Genomic DNA, 25097 nt, shown 5'->3' on the forward strand with positions numbered 1-25097 from the left:
CGTTTCCAGTCATAAACTGTCCAGTGGCGTCGTTCTTTACACCACCTAAAGAGTCTCTAAGCAATGAGTGCAGAGATGCGTGGCTTATGAGGGGCTGCAGGAGCACTGTCCTAGACTTTTTTATTCGTTACGCACAGGAAATGTGCGCGCTGGGCTTCTAGTGGCATTTTGAAACTCAAGAGTAATTTCTTCTGCTGGTTTCATGCGATTTTTTAGAGCCTCCCTCCGCAATGCTCGAAGGTCCCCGTACGTCAGCACATGAGATCTGTTTGTTCTCGGTTCAGCTGTCTTAACATTGACTGAACGTCGAACCCTAATTCCCTCATCGCTTAAAGCTAAAAACCGCGACGTTTGCTTTGAAAGTAACACAGTCGCTTGCCCTTACCACTCTTATCCTGTCCAGTCACTTTTTCTCAGCCTCTGATTATCTCGTCGTGGACGGGACATTTTACATGATGTTACTTCCTTTGTACTCCTTTTTTGTTTTTTTTGTTTTTTGGAATAGCGAATCATCCCATAGTATGCCTTTCTTGTCACTGTGGATACAACAGAAGATCCACATCCTTTCCTTGCCGCATAAAATAATTAGTTATATAACCGAAACTACTATTTTGGGGCCAAAAAGTAGCGAATATCCATTTTATATCAGTATCCTGTTACGAGAACATGATGGTCATCATTTTATTATCCAGCTGTGATTACTTGCATAGATGAACAAAGATCGTTTTATCGCACATAGACTTCCAGTGAGTGATTCACATCCGCCATTCTGAGGACGTCCGTGTGAAAGAAGTCTGGCAGGAAGACGTTTGGTGAAAGATGTCTGTTATGAAAACTAACGTATATCCAGCTGGGGACAGTTTCAGTGAAATTTAACTCGTAATCTGTTCAGTTTCTTAAACTGATCTTTTTACTGAAATGTAACCCGTGGTATCTTCCTTTTATAAAACTGATCTTTTTACTAACGAGCAACGTAAAAGTGGTTCATCACCCGTGTCTGAGCCTCTGTCAGCTCCCCTGCCTGCTGCTTCTATAATCATAATGAACAATTAAATCACGGCCCGCATAGCAATATGCTAACGTCGCACAATGGAAATTAGCTTACTGGCGAGCAGGTGGCGGAAACTGCTGTGGTGCAGATACGTGCTATCCTTGTTCTTCGTACATAGTTCAATTCCGGCTTATTCATTTACTCATGTATGAAATACATGTTTTTTTTAATACCATAAATGGAAATCAGCGATCTAAATACAGTTTTCACAAAGCAAACACTCTTGGTTACACTGTATTTTCTTCATGATAACCGGTTTCAGTCTTTGAAGATGATTTTCGTACCATTAGGTGTCTCCTCTAGCAATCTACGAAGACAAGCAAGCTGAACCAAACTTATGCCAGAATGCACTTAATAGTCTGAAACTAATGTTCAGAGACTGAAACTGGTTACCATGAATAAAATATTTTGCGATAAAGGCTGATTACTTTATTAAAAATGAAAATACTTCCTCTCCTATTTCTGCTAATGCAAGCCATGAAAGGAAGAACCGTCAGCAACGTTGGGGGCTGCTTTTGCATATGTGATGAATAAAAATGCGAATCTTTATTTGTTAAGACATAGTTACTTCGCTCAAAACAGGTGAGACCAAGGTAAAATTCATAAAGAATGAATAAATGCAGTCAAAAAACTGTACACACAATGGAATGAGCTCCCTAACACAGCGACTCAGTAAAGATATCGTAAATGGACTTATCTGGGGATGAAGCTGAGGGAATCGTCACGGATAAGAAGGAAAAAGTGTTACAGTCTCTCGCATTCCTCGCAGACGCACCTGAGAAACGTGCTTTTCTGCTAATTGCCGTTCACTAATGCGTTACTGGTGACACAGTAACGGGAAACAGCATGTCGCCAAACTGAATCTGTGGGATACCATTTTGGATCCGATATCATTGTGAGGCGTGAGAACGACACCAAACCCCTCCGTAATATGACTGATCTCAGAGTATCCGAACGTGAAAGAATGGCAGACGTATCACGATCTAACACCTTTACACCAGCAGCAACGGAATCGCTACGGCGATCACGCCCCTGTACTCACTGAAGTCAGCCAGACGCCGCCTGGTGCCTACCGACCAATGCAGCGAAAACATTCGCGCAAGAGAAGTCATTCTACTGACCTTAGGAGCGGAGCAAACAAAATTCGTTATATTTAAGAATGAACAATCAATAACTCTGCCTTCTATTGTAACGTCTTCGTCCTTGGTGTTACCATTTCTTCCTCTCTCGCCTCCACTCCTATACACCGGTAAGCGCAGCTCCTGTGTTAAAAATGGACGGGCGAGAGGTTCTGTAGATTTTAATGTGTCCCATACATGGCTGTGTCGGTTGGGACTTTTCGTTTCTCTGTTTCCCAGGCACTCTTCGTTGCCCCCCCCCTTCCCCCCTGACTAAGCTCTGTCTCAGGTAGTGGAGCAGAGACCAGCTGAACTCGAAAAACTCCAATCTTTAGCCGTTTTAGGCTTCAGATTTTGATGTCCCAGTGAGACTCCTTATTTCTGTCACATGCGCAAGCCAACGCTCCGTTTAGAATTGGGGGGCAATTTTTGTTAGATTTGGACACGTCAGTGATCCTCTTGCTTGCGTCCCCATGTCTCACTCAAGCTGCGCGACACTCTCTCTCTCTCTCTCTCTCTCTCTCTCTCTCTCTCTCTCTCTCTCTCTCTCATGGCCAAACCGACGCTCTGTTTCGAATGGAGGGGCGAAGTTTTGATTTGATTTGGAAGCCAGATCGACATTCCGGCTCGTCCTGGCCTCTTTCCTTCCTCTGCCATAATGTCACATTCCCAACTACCCATCCAATGTTCAAATAACTTACGGGAATGCAGCCGCGTGACGTCGTGCAGAACCGCCGATATTTCGACGGGAGCACAACTGTCCATTTTTAGCGCAAAACTGCGACAAGTATGCGCTGTGCAAGGGAATTTAATACCTCGAATTGCAGAGAAATTCTGCAAAGGTGACACATACACACACACACACACACACACACACACACACACACACACACACACACACACACAACGCGCGCGCTGACTCTGCAAACACAAACGCAACTACAAAAACAAAGAAGGCCGACGTCAGAAGGTGGTGTCGACAATGAAAATTAATAACCAACAGTAGCATTAAATATGTCCCTCTACTTTTTGATACGGGGGAGAGCAGGATTCCACGCACTATTTAAACAAAAACTCTACTTATATTTGTAAGGTTATTTATTAATTTTAACTGCTTTCTTTACAGGTCTGTCCCAATAGCTGGAAGTGCATGTCAGAAACTCCGTGTTGTTTGATTCCATAGAATGACCGATGCGAAGACAATGTTCTGCAATAGTGGATTTGGTCGGCCGTTGTAAGCGTTTGTGACGATTATGCTCGGTGCAACGATCCTCCTTATTCTTGATAGTCTGACCTGGACACGCAGCAACTGCAAGGAATACCGTCGACATTCGCCCTTAACCAAACCAAGATCATCCTTTACGGAATCTAAAATGACCCTAACGTTAGATAGGGCCTGAAAGCACGCTTCACAACATATTCCCGCCAAGTACAACCAATCGGTTGGAAATGCCCCCTGCGTAACGCAAAATATCATCACTCAGCCGGCGCACGGTACGTCGGTATCGCAACGCTAGTCTGATCTGTTTTTCACTACAGAAATTCTGATGAAAGGTGACATCAAGATTGGCTAATGCAACTGACAAACTGTCTCAGGGTCCTTGTACCCTGTGAACCAAGGTACGAAATAGCCCTTCACGCTGAGGCGGATTGTGGCAACTACCAACGTGTAGATACAAGTCAGTGTGACTAGGCTTCCTATCCGTATCGTGAAGTGCCTTGCCCTGACGACCAGCAGAGCAACTGGTGAACGATGATAATACTGACTTGACTTCAAGACTACGCCCTTTCAGCTGTGCACAGAGAGCATTTCTAAACAGGATTGGTCTTATTTATCGGAAATATGATGTGAAATGTTTTCCGAACTCCATCTAAGATCAGGATTCTTTTAGGTTCCGTAAACAACGATCTTGCTTTGTTTAAGACGGGTGTCTACCGTATTCCTCGCAGTTGTGGCACGTCATATTTTGGTCAGACTATCGGGTCCACGGAGTACGGGTGTACTGATCATAAGCGTCAGATACGCTTACATCAGCCGAGGAAATCCACTGTTGCAGAACATTGTCTTTGCACCTGTCGTCCTATGGAATTTAACAACACGGAGATTCTGGCATGCACTTCCAGCTACTGGGACAACTTTATTAAGGAAATAGTTGAAATTAAATTGATAATCTTTTCATTTATTGGGCCAGACATGTAATAATGTTTGAACGATATTTTCGGCAATTGAGTGTACTACCTTTGTATGTAGGCTGTTAAGGTTTTTATGTTGGTAAAGCCACGCAGCGCTCTGTATGAGAATCAGTGACTGTGCTGTGTGCAATTTATGGCTGGTTGGCATTGTTGGAATATTCGCTATTGTAGTGTTGGGCAGTTGGATGTGAACAGTGCGTTGCGTTGTGCAGTTGGAGGTGAGCCGCCAGCAGTGGTGGATGTGGGGAGGGAGATGGCAGAATTTTGAGAGCGGACGATCTGGACGTGTGTCCGTCAGAAAAATTTGTAATACCGGATGTCATGAACTGATGTATTACGACTTTTGAACACTATTAAGGTAAATATATTGTTTGTTCTCCATCAAAATCTTTCATTTGCTAACTATGCCTTCAGTAGTTAGAATCTTTTATTTAGCTGGCAGTATTGGAGCACGCTGCATTGCAGTAGTTTGAGTAACGAAGAGTTTTGTGGAGTTATTGATAGTCAGGGCCATTCTTTTGCAGGGATTATTGAAAGTCAGATTGCTTTGAGCTAAAAAAAAAATATTGTGTGTCCGTTTTCTGTTGATCAGAATAAGTAAAGAGAGAAATGTCTGATACGTTCAGTTTTGCTCATCTGTTTGAAAATCAAATAACGTAAGAGGTTTACCAGCATTGTCATTGTTAATTTTTCTAAGGGGATGTTTCATACCTTCTTTACTTTGTATTACTATGGCCTTACGCCATTATCAAGTACAAAAATGTTGGATATAATTAGACTTCACTTAACCAAGTCTAGTTATACCCATCATTGTTTTACTTGATAACGACTTAAGCCCGAAATCATGCTAATAGTATTAGACAAAGGAGTTTGTACAGACAAATGGCGAAAACATCATTTAAACAATTAAATAAAATTAAATTAACAAGTGACCTAATAAATAGAGATGGATGCTTTTGTTTAAATTCTGCGAGGAATTATGTTCCCTCCATTGACAAAAACAGAGGGAAAGAGTTAATGGTACCTCAACTGTTGGGTTTTGATTTTCAGTATCGATATCTTCTGTCGTCGGTCATCTTTGCTTTTGTGGTGACGCTAGTGTTCTAGTGTTTACAGTATGTGTGTGTGTGTGTGTGTGTGTGTGTGTGTGTGTGTGTTTGTATTACCTTTTCGGAATTTCCCTGCAAACAGTGGTTTTAAATTCCCTTCCATATCGCTTACATACAGCAATTTCGACTTTAAAGCAACAGCATGTGCTCGTAACGAAATATCGGCAATTGTCGACGACCTCACCCGGTCGCATTACCGTCAGTTGTTTCAGCATAATTTACGCCGGGAATAACTCAGGTCTCTCTTATGCAATCATTCAGCGACAGTCACACATGGAACAAGGAACGAGGGAACATAAAATGGGATCCATAGTAGTAAATGATACAAAAATACATGATTTGTCCAATCGTCCTTCTTGAGGTTTCAGTGTTGCCAAGGTAACAATTCAGCGTGGCAGACATGGTACGGTCCAACGAGCATAGCGTACAAGTTCAAATGGTGCAAATGGCTCTGAGCACTATGGAAATTAACTTCTGAGGTCATCAGTCCCCTAGAACTTAGAACTACTTAAACCTAACTAACCTAAGGACATCACACACATCCATGCTCGAGGCAGGATTCGAACCTGCGACCGTAGCGGTCGCGCGGTTCTAGACTGTAGCGCCTAGAACTGCTCGGCCACCCCGGCCGGCGGTGCACAAGTGACGGATGTAGTCCATCTGTATGAAACGAACCGACAGCCACGTCTGAAAGGATCGGAGCGGACGGTATGTTCAATATCTCTTAATTTGAAGTGAGATAATTAAGTACATTAGAGAAAAAGTTGGCTGAGGACGGAAGGAAGCAGATGTGCCTACTAATGTGTATAAATTCGAGAACAGTTTGTGGTCCGTAGAGAACTGCGTAGTGTAACTGTCCGTAAACGTGACTAGTGTGGTGATAAGACTAGTATTACCGAGGATTACAGTGGAGACCGATTCGGATTGCGCTCCCACTGCGCGTGCCGCTTACAGTCTGTGCCAGCCGAAGTGTTCCACAGCGTTCCTCACCTAGAGGTGGAGAACGGGGCTAACCGTGGTCGGGTGGTGCGCTCGCCGCGCACGTGCGTCCTCCGCCAGGGCAGCGCCAGGAACGGGAGCACGCCTGCAGCGCGGAGTAACTCGGCCGCACTATGAATAGTCGATGCGCGTGCCGCGCGTAAGGACGCGGCCCCGCCCCGCCCCGCGCCGGAAGCACGCGCCGTTACAGTTTTCAGGGTGGCTGCAGGTCCGCTATTGGCCGTCGTAAAGGGCGCGTGACAGAAATGGCGAGGGCGCCGCGCCGCCGGCCGGGTCCCGAGCTGCCGCTCGCTTCCTCGTTCGCCCGGCTGCCGAGATTTGTGGCCGGCGATCGGGCGCAGCGCTGCGCCGTCGAGGAACCGGAGGAACCGGCGCCGCGTGCGCGCCGGACTGAATAATACAGCGGGCCCGCTTCCGGGGGCGGCATTAAAAATACAGCTGCGGCCTGCCTCGGCCCGCCGCTATCTCTCTGCCGACAGCTCGCCCGGCAACGGCATTCGTTCGCCGCCGGGATGAACCTGTCTTCCCCCTCTCCTTCAGCACCGCATGTTTCTCGGCACTGAAGAAGACGTATCGACTTGTTCCAACAGCACTACGTGCAAAATCCCATTACAGTGCTGGTAGTATCAAGGGAAGCCCATACAGCAGGTACTATCCGATTAAAATTACGCTGTCTAGTCACATTAATCTGACAGCCACCTCTGTTCGACCCAACGTACAATAATCGATCACAGACGGGAGGTGGACGAAATAGCGGTGGAGGGTTTGTAAGGCATGTCGGGGGGGGGGGGGGGGGTGGGGACGTGGAAAGCAGTGCAGTAATTGTCGTAAGGCGGAAATGGAACGCTTTATCTGTCGTCCAAAGGGCATGATCATTGGTTTTCGGGCCAAGAGTGGAAGAAATTCCGAAAAGTTCGTAAACTGTTCTGGTCCCACCACTGTTAAGGCCGGTCTTACACTATCAAATTTCTTTGTCAAAGATTTGACCAAAGATGTGATCAAATATTCCGTGAAATATATTTGACAAAGATCTTTGACGTAGCGCTAGACTGGGTATTACACTGTCATCATATTTTTCGTCAAAGTTCAAGATCGCTGACAACAACTTGTTATTAACCGCAGCAGTTGCATGTACCACAATTGCACTGTGTGTACATGCGGAAGAGAAGCGGGGGAAAAAAGGAAACATACCTGGGTGAAGCCGTGGGTTTTACGACGACACGATAAAAGCATTCAACAAAACTTGTTACGTGAGCTTACTTAAGAATGGATGAGCATACATTTCTGTATGTGCTCAATGAAGTGTATCCTCATATCACAAAGCACAATATTCACTTAAGAACTGCTACATCTGCAGAACACAGGCTCACTTTAACACTCCGATTCCTTGCTACAGGAGAGGGTTAGGTTATGTTAGGTTAGGTTAGGTCAGTTCTCCAATCTTCGTAATCTGTTTTTGTATTCAGCGTGCCTCACGTTTAAAGCGCCTCATCAGCTTCATACAGCTCTATTAATTTTGTAGTTGTCGGCAACGTTTATATAAACACTACAGACGACAGAATGCAGCGATGCTAGCGCTCCATGTGGTAACATGTCACATTGCAGTGAACAGAAGACAAGCGACTTCTTTGATCAAATCTACAGCGAGGCCCTAGATTTGATCAAATATTGGACGACATTTGACTAAGTTCCCTATTACACCATCAAATATCTTTGACAAAGATATTGTACAAAGATATTTGACAAAGAAATTTGATAGTGTAATACCGGCCTAAAGAATACCGTGCACGGCAAATATCCAAAATCAACACAGAGGCAACAGTGGTGCAGCACGGGCCGTAGATGGCAAAGGTGAACGATGGCTGGGGTGGTGTGTACCGGGGAATAGACGAGCAACTGTCGAGCAACAACACTACCAACAATGTGTCCTCAATGACCGTTCAGCGAACGTTGTTGCGCAGTGGCCTCCGCAGCAGGTGCCTGGTTCTTGCACACATGCTGACTGCCGTTCATCGGCGAGGAAAGCTGCAACTTACACGCCAGTATCGCAACTGTACGTACACTTCGTGACGACAGTGGGCCTTTCCAGAAGACAGATGACGTGTACGGTCTAAAACGTCTGAAAGCAAACATCTTGCAATTATTGTCGACAGGATTCAGGAGAGGGAAGGGTGCGCTATGGTCTGGGGAATGTTTCGTGTCATTACCTGGGTGATCTCGTCATTCTGGAAGGCAGAATGGCGCAGCACACGTTTGAATCTATTCTTGCGGACCATCACTTCCGCCCGTGCATGCAGTATGTTTTTCCTCTGCACGATGGCCTCTACCAACGGGACGATGCAACGTGTCACATAGCTCGCAGTGTACGTGTGTGGTTCGAAGAGTTCGTGATTCGAAGAGCACTTCCCAGGCCACAAAACTTAACGCATTTAAACCCAATCGAGAATCCGTGGGACCACCCCGATCGGACTGTTCGCGACATGGGTTCTCAGCCGAGAAAGCTGGCGGCATCGCTCTACATCCCTGTCGGTATCTTCGAGAACCTCGTTTAATCTGTTCCTGCACGTCTCGCAACGATGCACACTGCGAAAGGTCTTTATTCAGGCTCTTCGAAGGTCACCTTAATATTATTGTACAGTGTACTTGTTATTCGAATTTCATGAAGTGATTTCCTTGAATCATAGCTTCCCACACCAGTTGTCCACCTTCGCCTTGTTACCATAACAATAAGTCAGTTATCTTGTAGTTTCGAGTAATGCAGTGCTGCATGCAAGCGTGTTAGTGTGCCTACTTTGTACGTTATCATCATTTTGTACCTCGGTGTTGTTCCTTTTTGGGTGACTGTCACGTTTATTGAAAGACAACGTAAAATAGCCACTGTTCGGGATACAAACACAGTAACAAACTAAGCCGGACAAGGATAGGCTTCACTGCGTCTGTGAAGTCGGCAATACTTCAAGAGGAAAATTAAAAATGGGTGAGAGTTCTTATGAGTGTCCTTACAAACCTTCAGACTAGTTACGCGGTCTGCATCTACAAACTTTGCACACACGTTTTCTTCGTCAAACCATTATCCAAATGTCTTGATTTAGAGATATCGCTATACTTCGATTTTCGTCACACCGACTTCGACATACTACGGCCGTACGTCCACCACTTAACACTCCCTGCTCACAACTGACTGACCAACGTCCGTTGTTTACCGATTTTCGTTCAAGCTGCCGCCGTAGTTACCGCGCTGACGTCGGTTATTCGCGAGGAGTAAAAACAGCCCCGGAACGTTTTCGTCAGACGCTTTACATCTGCATGGCTACTCTGTAATTCACACTTGATTGATAGAGGGTTATAGCGACGCCTTAAGACTATTTCTCGATTGTTCTACTCTGGGGCAGCATTCGGAAAAATTGAAGACGTTGATCTTCCCATGGCAGGTCTGGTTTCTTGTATTACTTTACGGTGGTCACTTCTCCCAATGCAGGTGCCAGTCACCAAGGTATTTCCGCTTTTTCAGGAGTGAGTTGGTGACCAAAATTTCGTAGAAAGATGTTGCATTTGTTTGAGGACATTCCTACTCGTGTATTATATCCGTGACGCTCTCTCCTCTGATTCGCGATAACACAAAATGAGCTTCTCTTCTTTGAACTTTCTCAGTTTACTCCGTCTATACTGCCTGGTAAGGACATTAACATCTTTGTTTCATCAGGCTTCTGACTTTTTCGGCGTAGCAGGCCATGAAATTTCTCTTGTGCCAATTCCTGTGTTCCACTACAGTTTTTACCCTTTCACAGTCGCTTCAGGTGTACCATGGAAGTTATCCCCTGATGTCTTAACACGTTTCCTGTCGATCTGTCCCTTCTTCCTGTCGGTGTTTTCCACATTTTTCTCCCCTCGCCGATTCTGCGTAGAACCCCCTAATTACTTACCTTATTAGTCCACCTCATTTTCAACATCGTTCTACAGCAGCACACCTCAAACGCTTCTAATCTCTTCTTTTCCGATTTTACCATAGTCGATCCTTCGCTACCATACAATGTGTGCTCCAGAAGTTCTCCATACTGTACTGCAGTACTCTAGAAGAGGACGGACAAGTGTAGTGTACATAGTCTCTTTAGCAGATATGTTGCATCTTCTAAGTGGTCTCTAATAGAACTTAGTCTTCGCTTTGTCTTTCTCGCAACGTTTTTGTTGTACGGTGTAGCCGTATGACTGAACTTTCCATGTTTCGCAACTAGCGGTAATACCTGATTAATCTGCAGTTCTTGGGTGCGATACCCTAATAGGTTTTCGAGGCCTCTAACTACAGTCAGAAAACAACCGTAAATCATAAGGTCCCTGTCACGCGGACGGTCGTGTATCTGAATCGCTGCTTGCTGCAGCAGGGTAGAAAGCCTATGGTTTAGAATTACCGCCCGTAGCGTGTTGTTTGTAACGCTTGTAAGTTACGATATGTTTACGATACAGGAAGTATTTGCATTCGCTGAAAATGTTTATACTATGAAGAAAAGAAAGCATTAGTGACACTCAATAGGTGGTTGTCCGTTATCTTTTAGAGCTTACAATTATCTCGAGGCAACTTAAGCAGATCGTAGGAGTTTTTTTGACTTCCTACTGGGCCGTCCTAAAACAAGCCAGTCAAGTGTGCGAATAATCAAGTATAGAGCAGAATCACGTTATGGTTTGTTCCGCATTTCTGCGATGTAACTATCTACTTCGAATTCTGACAGAGGTATATCCACTGTGTGACACGCAGAGAAGACCTCAATTGTACACAACACCAAGGATCAATGGGCAATGAATAGAAAATGCAAAGCTGCATATCTGACAAACTGGCCTCGAAAGGTGACAGGGAATGGCGCAATCGACTGGAAACAAGCGGATCACTGCCCCTCGTCTGATGGCTCCATCTGAATTATGTGTAAAGCAATTAGTGGCGATTTATTTGATAAGCCACACGACAGCTACAGTGAGCTGCAGACGATGATGTGCATATCTAGTGTGCAATGACTTACAGGGAAACACCAAAAATTGAACATTACCATGGTTAATACGTTCTGTGAACACCGTTAATAAATTTAAACAGCTTCCAGTTGTCTCCGAATTCGTAAGTAAAGATATTGTTTGCCTTTCAAGGGAATCTAATACCATTATTTCTGCAAAATAGTCAAATTTTCAGGTAACAATGATGGAGGGGGATAGCGATCACGTGCCCTTCTGTCCAAAGCAGTCCACAAAGGCTCATAACATGGTGGCTGTGGTGGCCAGGGGAAATCGTTGCGCTCACAAAACCAATCTTAGATTATGTGAGCTGTGTCTACACGGGCACGGTCTTCTTGCAACATAGCACCGCTATTTGGGGAAAAACGTTGTAACATGTGCATGGACCTGATCACTCAAATTGGCCAAGGCAGTAATGCGACCTTGCAGAATACCTATGGGGCTCATGGCATGTCGCGATACGGCTTACCAAATATACACAAATCCCCCCACCACCCCGTCCCCCACCCCCGCCATGTTTCACGCTTGGAACCAGTGTGAAACTAGGCTCACCTGACCAAATGACTTACTTCCGTTTCTCCACACTCCTGGTTTTATGACTTCGGCATCACGTTTCGCTGTTGTGGGCCTTAGCATCACTGACGAGTAGTTGTGGAATAGGATCTCGCCAACCAAATCCCTCCTTAAGGAGCTCCTTTCGTGTTGTTTTGGTACTGACAGGGTTCGCGAATGCGACATTAATTTCTAGAGTGACTTTTGCACCTTTCGCCCTCTTCTTTTTCATCACAGTCCTCCTCGATGACCGCCTGTTACGATCACTCAACACACACGTTCGTCCGCGTTGTGACTCAGTGAATGATGTTTTCTCCGCTTTCCCCGTATGCGGTATAAGTCGTTGATACGGAGCCTCTTAAAACACCAAACATACGGGTATCTCAGTTTTGGAACCATCCATCACACGAGTGCCAACAATTCGCCCACGTTCGAATTCACGCAACGCCTACATAATGCAATCGCAAATACGCAGAACACTGTTCCAACCCCGACTGACGCAAGCAACGTTTTGAGGACTTTCACAGGTGCCGTTCATGCTCATGTACAACAGCGCTACTTGCTGGATTGGCCAGCATCTCCATTTATGCTGAAGCTTGCATTTCTCGCAGTGTTTCCATATTTTTGCCCAACCCCTTAATAGAATAAGGTGGGGCTAAATCAATCATTTCAACTTTTTTGGCCTCAAAGAGTAGTAAATATTTTACTGTGTATGTTAATTTGTAGTAGTGAATACATCATAGCCTTCATTTTCGTTTTTTAAGGTACCTTATTACAGGCATTTTCGACAGTGGAATATCAATCCCCACACTTTTCACGCCTGATCCATTCAACTTTCTACACGGATCTAGCGTCATAATATTTCATGTTGCAGAAACCTCAAGGTACGTTTTCTTTCTCCGGTTCAGCTTTAGGTGATGATGAAAATGAATCCTCTTCTTCATTTGAAGATTTTTCTTGAACATCTAACTGATTTCTGCAACCCTTCATCTACTTTCTTGAGGAGTTTTCAAAACGTAGTATTCTGTTCCTTCTTGTAAGACTGAGATGGTGATGTCAGATGGCAAGCTGAATTTTTCTTTCTTCGCATGTGTAGTACCGTTGGTTTTCTTTGTGAGTGGCAAAGGAGAAGAAAATGATGGAGATGTTGCCGAGGTCTGTCTTTCCGAATTTTGTTGAGGATTAGAAGGAGTTGCAGGACCTGGGTTTACTTCTGGTTCTGTTGTAGCAGAAAGGGACTCATCATTCAACAATGTGGACGGAGGAAAGAATTTGTGTGATGGTATTTTGTTGGGATGAAACCCCTTCACAGCATTTCGTGCATTAGCACCACGTCTCCAGAGGTCGAGAATTTTACCTAAAACAAATTTTGTAATATCTTTATAGTTACGGCACATGAATATTGCAATAAAGAATAAATAATAGATACTGCATTCCGATTCAGGAAGCCCCACGAACACTTATTCCCATAGCCCCATTCTGTTGTTACTTTTTAAATGTAAACAGTTGCTCAAGTTTGTAACAGATATCGGTAGTAATTCTGCTGACCAACCTGGTGGTTCCTAAACAACTGGTAGGAGAAAGATTCATAAACAGCATGCATGTGTTTCAACAATAGATCTTACAGTAAATTTTAAACATTTTTATTGGCTGAGATCCAGCAACCGTACGTTATGTAATTAGAGGATGTATATATAGCCACATCAGTCGCCGAATTTTTTTTTCTGTCTGTCGGTAGCGGCTGTGTTGATGCAGCTCTCGGCCCTTAGCAACCTTGCGGCTGCCATTGTATTTCCATGGAATATTTTATCCAGTTGGCAAACATGTAACATTTTTACATTTCAGTTTTTATTCTTGTGACATTTTCTGTCTGACGTGAGCACTTTTGCTCAGACGCTTTTTACGCATGGTGTGATTACATGTAATCCATGCAATTTTTTATTCTGGTGGAGATTGCCTTAGTGCCGTCGAAACCATAGTAAATTTGACTAAAAAAAATTGTGCAATCGATATGGCTATATCTTATTTTAAACAGACCTAATATTGCTTGGCCGGTTGTTTTAAGCAATACTGTCTTACCTCTTCTATTTCCTCCTACATGATTGCTGTCTGGCTTAAATGTATTTGGAAAAAGCTTGTAACGTCCCCTTAGAACTATTATGAATTACTGTGCTGGTAAACTTCTACGTTATTTGATACAAAGGCAACTGAGTAAAACTCAACGTACTCAAACAGTTTTCTCTTTACTTATTCTGAACACCACTAAACTGACACACACAATATTTTTAGCGCAACGCAATCTGATTTTCAAAAACCCTACAAAAGAATGGCCCTGACTAAGAATAACCCATACCTTTCGTGAATCACTTACCTCACAGAAATCTTCGTTTCTCGAACTACTGCAATACAGCGAGCGCCAATACTGCCTGCTAAATAAAAGATTCTAACCACTGAAGGCACTAACTACTGATAGGCATAGTTAGCAAATGAAAGATTTTGATAGAGAACAAACAATGTATTTACCTTAGTAGCGTTCCAGTCATATATATACTTTTGTGACATCCAATTAAACAAATTTCCTTTTTCTGACCGACACAAGTCCAGATCGTCCGTTCAAAATTCTGCCATCTCTCTCCCCACATCCACCACTGCTGGCGGCTCACTCCCAACTGCACAACGCTACGCGCTGTTCACATCCAACTGCCCAACACTACAGAAGCGAATATTCCAACAATGAGTCCAACCAGTCACAGACTGCACACAGCACAGTCGGTGATTTTCATACAGAGCGCTACGTGGCGTTACCAGCATAAAAACCTAAACAGCGTGCTTACAAGCTTTTTGGCAATTGTGCGCGACCTATCTAGCAACGGCCCTGTAACATAATGGCGTCCGAGCTTCGCACATCGGCTGAGCAGTAGAATATTTTCCTATTTCTATCCTCATAGGCCGATGATTCAGAGAGCTCCACCCTACCCTCAGACCGCTACTCGGTTGTGCCCCGCAGGTGCTGGGCGGCTGCTCGGTGCTGAACGGCATGATGTACTTGCGCGGCCACGCGCGCGACTACGACCGCTGGGCGGAGGAGGGCTGCGAGGGCTGGTCGTGGCGCGACGTGCTGCCCTGGTTCCGCTACTCGGAGGACAACCTGGAGCTGGAGCGCGTGGACCCGGCGCTGCACGGCCGCGGCGGCCCTCTATCTGTCACCAGGTTCCCGCACCAGCCGCCCATGGCCTACGACATCCTCAGCGCCGCCGCCGAGCAGGGCTGGCCCGTCAACGACGACCTCAACGGCGACAGCCCCGTCGGCTTCACCATCGCCCAGACCACCACCAAGTAAGAGCACGCTGTCACCGCCTTCGAGGCGATCTCTCATAACTGCTCATTTGTTTACGTTTCAGTGGCAAAGCTACAGTAATCCAGACGACTGCCTAATGCAGTGCAATTAGGGCAACATTAAATTTGTGGTGGAAATACTGAAACATTTCAAAAAGTTTGTTTTTAAGCACTCTCAAGTGGTTAGCAGTTCATTTCCTGATCAGTTTAATATATAGCAGCAGCCACGCGAGCAGTGGAAAGTTCCTTGAACTGGTCTCCCTCCCCCATCCTAAAGCGAACCCCTTGGTCTCTTGGCTCCGCCTATTTTTGACATCGAACGAGACCAGGCGTAAATAGTATGAAACAGCAGGGAGCGGTATGGGAAATGGTTTTGAGCTGAACCCAGTGAAAATTACAGAAAAATCCCATCAAATGGTTATAATGGCTCTGAGCACTATGGTAGTTAACAACTGCGGTCATCAGCCTCCTAGAACTTACAACTACTTAAACCTAACTAACCTAGAGTTATCACACACATCCATGCCAAAGGCAGGATTCGAACCTGCGACCGTAGCAGTCGCGCGGTTCCGGACTGAAGCGCCTAGAACCGTTCGGCCTAAATCCCATCAAATAACATTTATTTAACAACTTTTACTGTGCAGTGTGCAAAACACACTATCAGAAAGCGTAAAAAAGGGAAAGAAACACCGTAAAACATTTAATAAATGCAGTCCTCACTCGAGTAAAAACGTAAGATCATTACATCTGCAATTAAGTCGTTAAGAAGTATTCACCGTGGAATATATTTCCTTCAAAGTTACGCTAAATGACTATATATCTGCATGCATGAGGTTGGTACCAGAATAGTTTCAGGTCGTATTATTTGTGTTCTTCAAAACAGTCTGTGATCGAAATACTAAAAATTTTTTCTAACGGCAGAAATTCCCATAAACTTTTTTAACAAGCAACACCATTTATATTTTGGATGAAGTCTCTTTGGATATGCCAAATAAAGAGTGCTGAAGATTTTCAACATGATGTAAAAATATGAGTAGAATCAACCTACCATAACAACCTAACGAGTAGAGAGTAGAACAGGCAATAAAAAAGAACATATCTTAAAACACTACTCTAGTAACTTAAATTAATACACATTTACGAAGTTTCCTTGACAGAAGGCAGTAGTTGTGTTCTGGGTGCAAACAGCAACAGTCCAAATTATTATACTATAAACTGTTCAAAAGTCACTCTCTTTCATACAACCATCTTTTGGACAGAGTAATTTCTAATCACGGCTCACGGGCCTTGTTAGTATTGAGTCACACATGATGTTAAACACAGCATACTCAAAACTACTAAAGAATTAGCCCTATGATAAATGGAACGCGAAATTTATGATCTGACCCGCAATTTTAATAAAGTAAACATTTCAAGTGACACGATAGTTTAATTAATGTGCCACAACTATTAGTATTACCATTCCTTTTGCGATAGAGTAAGCTTTTTAAATCTCCTAAAGTTTGACATTCGACACAGGTGCCAAGACACACAAACAACTATGCATCGATCTTACAATATCTTCTTAGCTTGACATGATTACCTGCTAGTTTGTTGAGCTCAATAGATAAGGCTAATTTGATAGCAACGACTCAGTGGGTTCCATTTAAAGTCATACAACACAATTACAAAAACAGCTGACTCTGAAACACACTTAGAGTAACTTACATAGTACACGACGAATAAAAAAAGAAGCATTCCCCCAGAAGATAACACTGAGAAGCGAACCAGAGCTGCTGTGGAACACCAGTGAGACTGGCCATGCTTGCAGTTATTCCACCAGTCGGCTCTTATTGCCAGTAAAGGCGGAATGAGACGGGACGGGTGTGCAGCAGTCACCACTTAACGGAAAACGTCTACGAAACTTGAAGCCTAAACATGCAAAATGGCGAAGATGAACCAAGAAACTGCTCACCCTTACATTCCATTATTCTGCAGTGAAGGGACTGCTGTGTTGGTATTCTCATGAAGTTGTGCCCGGAACCGTATTACAGAACAGAGACCACAGGGCATGCTGGGCGTCTGACAACACCTACTGCCCTTTCCGTCACTGCCATAGGCCCACTGCCGATAACAATAATCTGCGGACAGCCAAGGCCCCAAGTCACACTCCTGCTTACTCGTCCAGGCGACTCTCCACTGCATCTTTTTTCTGTGGTAGGTTGAGGTACAGCGTCACCGGTGGACCTCGGTCTTACTGCCTTGGGATAAGGATAAACTTGTTCTATCCTACAATGCCAATGACATCATTGGAATTCACGTAGAAAGTGTGGAAATAGCACTTAAAGTACCATATCTCCTTCAGACGGTGGAAGTTCAAGGTAGCAGGCACTACGTATCACAACTACATAGGTACTGATATTGGTGGTCGTATGATGGTCGGCACATATCGAGTTGTCATATCAAGACTGACATTTCGTTAGTGGCCCTAACATCCACTGTACTGCTCAATGTTTTCCTTAAATATACGTTCCCCAGCGGGTACAGGCGCCTGCAAACGCGGAAGTTCGTTCCAACAGAAGCGACCAAAGAGCGCAGGCTAAGAAGGATCAGTACTAGAGCACAAATCGCAAGGATTGCTGGCGCACGTCAAACAGTAGTTTAGACTTCTTCCAATCTGGTGGAGTGTATAGGTCGCCCGTTTCACTTTTTGCTTAGAAGTTCACCATCACATTTTTTCACAGTGGAAAAAGTTTTTAGGTTGCACCACATTTTTTGTTATTTCTCAGAGATATGGCTGGTAAGCAGATGGCCTTCAGTAGTAACGTTTAAGGTTAATGTTTACGATGAAACCATTACACTTAGATGGTTGGATAAAATTTATTTGGTTAACAAAATGGGGGTTGTAGTTGTGTAAACTGGACCGTCTCCAACTGCTTAAACCGAACCCCCTGACTTCTTCGTGTTTCAAGCCTGCCAGTATTGGAATTCTATTGCAGATTCCAAGAGGGTAATGGAGGAGGTTGATGAAAGAAAGTTGGGTCCGCCTAAAACGACTGAAGCTATTGATGTATTTCAGAAAAAGAAGATTCCTCGCAAGAAGGCCAATCACGAAAATAACACTTTCGAGACGGTCGAACATGGAGTACAGTACACCTGGGGAGGCAGCATAAAAATGGTGGGGCAGAATTACAATTTTGGGTCAAAATCGTGAAGAACAACTGGCTCATTATTGTCTTGTTATGGACGTTTTTGTCTTCAGTATTGCTTGTGAGGGATGCCGTATAACTGGCAAAGAGTAAAACACAGAACACACTTTCAAAGAAAATTCTTAGGGAAAAGTGCGTAATCTTTTTTTTTTAAATGCCACAAAACCCAACAGTCCGAAAGAAAGCCTACAGTAACATGTTATTGCTGGGCTCTTGGATTCAGCAAAAAATGGAAGGTGCTGTTTATACCTTTTTCCAATTTTCGTTAGTGCTTCTTTAATTATTTTTAGAAACGGTCCGACTTTGACAAGCATATTCCCAACTCGCTGAGTGTAATGTTTTCGAATTTTTTTTTTCGTATTAGGTTCTAATTACATTTTCTACGAGTAAAAATGTAAGTTATGTATAACATTACAAATCAAGTGTTATATGCTTTTAAAACACAATTATTTACTGTTTTCTATTTTTTCAAATAAAAAACAAAACAGGGGGCCGATTTCGGGCACTTTCCTCTACTATACGACCTCTCTGCCAGGACTCTCGTCCACGTACTTGATTCGAATAGCTGAAGTGATAGAAATCGAATTACATTGACCAGTGTTGACTGATTTCTGGTAGCTGCCAGAGTTAGCTAGCAGACAGCATTTTGGTTAGTGAGTCTGAGTCTACTAAAACAGAGGTGAGAAACTGATTAATGACCACAGAAGTGTTACGTGTATTTCTGAAATATTATTGACACGCTGGACACATTAAACTCTATTATGTTTAAGTTAATAACGGCTGGACAGGAGTTAATAGGAGTTGATTCATTCGATACTTGCCCATCCAACTGTTCTAGTTTTCGAGCTCTGTTGAACAGAGTGAATTGTAAACTGTAATTCAATATCAAATTTTGATTCTAAATTATGAGATTTACGTATGTCAGCTTTTCCGTAGAGGTTCCCATTTAACTCGTAGAAGGTATGACGCTTCTTTTGTGAGATCTGATACAGTCAGTTTGCGACGCTCCGTATAGAGCTTCGCGCTCTCACGGCCACATGAAATTTAGAAGAGCAGGCCTTGCCGGTACCACGCTGGCTACTTATGCCCTCATGCATTGTTTGGAATTCGAGGGTCGCTGTTTCTGATACGGATGCGTAGTCTACGGTACCTGATTTTCTGTTGAGAACAAGGGCGCCAATGTAAAAACTAAAATTGCGCGGACACCATAGAATGCACTAGCGTTGATGCTTCACAGAACACCATCGAAGGCATATAGGAATGCGATTTGTACATAGGAAAATAGAGCTAATCATACCGGTGTAGTAACCACTTAATTTTTTCAAATATCGTATATGCGTTCCTTTGCGGATTGTGTGTACGGACAGCCTTCAGTCACAAAAATACTAAGTTAATTTGCTTACAGACACAGTTGGTTCAAATGGCTCCGAGCATTATGAGACTTAACATCTGAGGTCATCAGTCCCCTAGAACTTAGAACTACTTAAATCTAACTAACCTAAGGACATCACACACATCCATGCCCGAGGCAGGATTCGAACCTGCGACGATAGCGGTCGCGCCGTTCCAGACTGAAGCGCCTATTTTCCTACATATCTTAAGACTTCTGCCTGCAGTCCAAATGAAAATTAAATGTTTTTTAATTAAAAATCATTGCTGTGGGCGACTGCATATGTTTACATGAGTTCTGAAAGCGAATGGAAAAGTCTTTTGCTTCTGTTGTTCGTAGTTTCTTTGTCCTTTCATGCCGTATTTCGTTTTACTGTTACTGTCATAATACGTCTGTTGTTACAAACAATGTATTTACCCTTTTAGTGTGCCAAGTCTTTGGTTAAAAAGAAAGACCTCAAACTGTAGAATAATTGCATACTTCCTATTCTTGATTTCCATTTATTAGTTCTTCTAGGTTTATGTGGGTAACAGTCAAAAGGCCTGGACTTTTCTAAAAATAAAAAAAAGGAAAAGAAACCTCTAGGCTATCTAAAACTACCTTACACGAAAAATATGTTCAGTTCCAAACAAGTGAAACGGAGTCTAATTTTCACTGTTTGGGCTCTGGGAAGTGTCTTACGTGTCTTTACAAACTAATTAATTCATTAAGGACAGTCTGTGTCGTCCACCCACATATAGACACGGCTGTGAAATTCTAAATAGGCTCCCTGGCATTTATTATCAATATATATGTTGTAAACCAATGTTACGTATTTTGCGTTTACTAACACCTGAGAGAAAGATACCGCTATGTCATGAATTTCCGTGGATAGTTAACTTCAGCATCCTCACAGCTGCAACAGTCTGACCTGTAGATAAAATTCTGAGTCTTTGAACTACGTAGATACACTTTTGGTAGACCTGTAGATTACTTTGTCTTACCTGTGGAAGACAGAGGCAGTTGAAAGAGGTCCAAAGATAGATGACGCTACGTACTGCTTATACTGCAACTGTCGTCGCAACGAAGGAAATTGTTTTCATCAATGTAACTGTTCTGGCAAGAGCACTGTGTCCGTCAAATTGTAGGAGTGCAACTGCTGTTACCCTTGCCAACACTATTATTAAGGAGTGTGATTCAAACCGGAGGCATAATTTTGTATGTAAAATATTTCATATTTCACAAGACAGTGAATTACGAGTACGCCAGACACGGAAGGACAGAAGTCATCACTTACTTGTAATGTCGCTTTGGTATGGAATGTTCGTAGGCCTGGCACTTTTTTTCGGCCGTGCAACAAGGGAAAACACGGTTTCCCTTTACCAGGCAGAGCACGTAAATTCATTCACGCATGCGAGCTTTTCAGAGGACGTGACGCGCATCACTGGCGCCACGCTTTGCCGCAGCCGGATTCTACGTCAGCACCATCCTAAAGCAAACGCGAAAGGACGCCGATGAAGGTCGAAAGTCATCGGCGGCGACATTCTGGCGCGAAACACATCACACGTGCAGCGGGGTCCACGTTTAGTACACCTCCGCCGCTGCTTCCACGGTTCACAGCCACGCCACGGCTGTAGTTGTCCCGCTACGTATGTGCAGCGATGCTGCGAACTGACGTTGGAAACGAAATGTATTGTAAAGAAAAACATGCAGAAATATCTGAGACGGTAAAGGAGCGATATAATCCATATTACGTTTTTTTTTATCTCTTCTCCAGTGGTTGTTTCCAAGGGAACGTGCACGACACGAACATTTCTTGCATCGTGTTCTTAATAATAAGACGTTGTTGACTTTTTGAGAAATTAATTTAATTTTATCCACAGTTAAAAAGGGTAAGCAACGATGAGACAAATAAAAATGACGTATATTACACAATTACAAGACTTGTCGAATGGAATGAACAGTCTAATGGGTACAGAATATGGATTCAGGGTATATCGAGGAAGGACGAAAGTAATGAGAAGCAGAAGGAATGAGAACAGCGAGAAAAGTAACATCAGAATTGGTGGGTAAGAAGTAAGAGCTGAGGTATTCCGCTACCTAGGGAGGAAATAACCCATGACGGACGGAACAAGGACAACATTAAAAGCAGACTAGCACTGGCAAAAAGGGCAACCCTGGCCAAGAGAAGTTCTTAATTTAAGGAAGAAATTTCTGAGAATGTACGTTTGGAGCACAGCATTGTGTGGTAGTGAGAGATGGACTATGGGAAAACTGGAACAGAAGAGTATAGAAGCATTTGAGATGTGGTGCTACAGAAGAATGTTGAAAATTAGGGGAACTGATAGACTAAGGAATGAGGAGTTTCTGCGCGGAATCGGAAGGGAAAGTAATATGTGGAAAACACTGACATGAAGATGGCGCAGGGTGGCAGGACACCTGTTTAGACATCAGGTAAGAACTCCCATGGCACTAGAGGGAACTTTAGAGGGTAAAAACTGTAAAGGAAGACAGAGATTCTAACACATCTCGGAAGTAAATCAGGACGTAGATTGCAAGTGATGAGATGAGATGAAGAGTTTGGCACTAGAGAGGAATTCGTGGAGGGCCGCAGCAAACCAGTCACATGACTGAACACTCAAGAAAGAAAAAAAGCCATTAACGCTAACTTTTAATGTAGATATGCGTGTTATAATGTGTTACAGTGTGATTTTCGAGCCCATTGGATCAAACTGAAGGTGAAATCTGAATATTTTCCTTGAGTGAATATAACTGGAAAAAGGCACTCCTGTTAAGAATTTATTGCGAGTTAAATTTAGAAATGAAGTAAAAACGTACTGAAAGTTCAAAAGAAAGATGCGAGCGTCATTTCTTGATTTTATACGCTAGGATAACGTTGGTTATAGCCCTTCCTCAATCCACATGACGGCACTGATATTTACGTTCGAATGAAAATGGTTCATATACTCGTTGTTAGTGCACTGAGAGTTAGCCGAATGTAGCTCCTTATTCGAAACAAAGTTATATACTAGCTGCATTGATAATGGACAATAATATTCCATGGAGTAAAATGCAACGAATTTCAGGCGTCCTTAAAATTACTAAAATAGTTTCAGGTAGCGAAATCGATTTTCTCATTTTCAGATATTTTCATGTTACTTGTACACGTATGTATCTCTTTTGTTATCGTTTACTTCAGAATATTGTGATGTATAGAACTGTTTGTAAAGCATTACTGTGGGTTCGTTATTCTAAGGCACAGGTGCAACGCTGATTTATGTGATTTAGACAGCAAGAGTGCTACAATCGGTACAACAGCAGCTATCGAAATTGATATAATTTATTTGCCAATACGACAAAACTCATATCTCTGTTGAGGGACGTTAATAATTACTAGGTAATTTATAGATTGAATAATACATCGCCTGACAAGATAAGTGAAGCACCCACTAAGGGAGGCGGGGATGAAAAGGAACTTCACATGTTGAAAGAGTGTGTGATTTTACTTCGGTGATTAGAAAATCGAGTCAAATTCACGAAGTACTTAACAGCATGAGTCCACATATGACTGACGATGTGCCCTCTCTGGCCTGGATGCATACACCGATTTGGTCTGGAAGAATTTCGGAAAGCTGTTCAAGCCTCTCCTGAGGCACGCTGGTCCACAACTGTTGTATCTGGTCATGGATGTCCTGAGTGCTGGCGCTGGGAGAGAGCCGTCGTGTGATCTGGTCCGTTAAGAGCAGATCTCGCGATCTTCCTAGCCACGGAAGTACCTCAATATCACGCAGACAGCTCATAGGAACAAGAGCCATGAGTGGGCGAGTATTCTCCTGTTGAAAAATGGCGCCGCGATGCTGCCGCATAGGATTTGCGTGACGTAGAGTTGTGCCGTCACAGTTCCCTCAGTCACCGCCAGCCCTCACCTGAAGTCATACCCGATGGCTCCCCGCAGCATGACGCCACGAGTGACAACACTGTGACTCGTAAAAACATTGGAAAGATGAGACCTGTTCCCAGGTCATCGCCGTATTCGCCGATGACGGACACCCGGAGTGGTAATGAACACAATGCTACGGTCATTTATCAGTAGTCTATGCTTCCCGGTCGCGTCAGCTCTCCAAACGCAGTCGTTCGTTTTGTGCTCTTCAGATGGTTCAAATGGCTCTAAGCACTATGGGACTTAACATTTGAGGTCACCAGTCCCCTAGACTTAGAACTACTTATACCTAACTAACCTAAGGACATCACACACATCCATGCCCGAGGCAGGACTCGAACCTGCGACCGTAGCAGTCTCGTGGTTCCGCACTGAAACGCCTAGAACCACTAGACCACAGCGGCCGGCTGTTGTGCTGTTAACGACAGCCTACGCATGGGACAGTAAGTCATTAGCCCAGCTACTGCTAGTGTCTGGGGATTACTGTGTGTCCGCAGCTCGTGGTCGTGCGGTAGCGTTCTCGCTTCCCACGCCCGGGTTACCGGGTTCGATTCCCGGCGGGGCCAGGGATTTTCTCTGCCTCGTGATGACTGAGTGTTGTGTGCTGTCCTTAGGTTAGTTAGGTTTAAGTAGTTCTAAGTTCTAGGGGACTGATGACCATAGATGTTAAGTCCCATAGTACTCAGAGCCATTTGAACCATTTGATTACTGTGTGCTTGCTGCATGAACCATGGTCCTTAATTGTGGGGGTCACATGTGGTCGACCGGAAACTTGGCGACGCCTATGCCTGCCTTTACGTACCCATTCAGTCCAACGTCGACTCAGTGTCACATCCGAATGCGCCACATGGATGTAGCGTGATTCGACCAGCCGGCCAAACTCAAATCCATAATGAGGCGCCTTTCAAATACTGCAGTTGCTAATACCATTGTCCTAACGTGTACGCCGTACTTACATGTACTTCAAGTTGATTACTTATCACCTGATGCCGTTTATGCCCAGTATATATCCCACCAGGTCTGGTAACAACACTAATCACGAAAGACACTAAAGCACTCTGAATACATCTGACATTCTCTAAAACAGAAGAAACGGATCTTTAGCAGATAATGTTTATATCTAAAAGACAACGCACTGACTGACTAACTGAGTCACTCATCATCGCCCAGCCCAAACATCTAAGCATAGAATCTCGAAATTAGGAGCAAGTGTGGATCTTATACTTTAGGCCTCGTTTAAGGAGGGA

General features: G+C 43.9%; 1 protein-coding gene across 1 annotated transcript in view; it reads left to right on the forward strand.

Annotated features, from left to right (window-relative positions):
• The window catches only part of LOC126480380 (glucose dehydrogenase [FAD, quinone]-like), a 196433-nt gene that overhangs the window by 96788 nt on the left and 74548 nt on the right, over positions 1-25097 (forward strand). Inside the window, exon 4 of the mRNA XM_050103860.1 lies at positions 15025-15353. Within this exon, the coding sequence (XP_049959817.1) occupies positions 15025-15353 (329 nt within the window). The remainder of the gene's footprint in view (positions 1-15024; positions 15354-25097) is intronic.

This window comes from Schistocerca serialis, chromosome 1 (genome assembly GCF_023864345.2).
Source record: "Schistocerca serialis cubense isolate TAMUIC-IGC-003099 chromosome 1, iqSchSeri2.2, whole genome shotgun sequence".
In the NCBI taxonomy this organism is placed as follows: Eukaryota; Metazoa; Arthropoda; class Insecta; order Orthoptera; family Acrididae; genus Schistocerca; species Schistocerca serialis.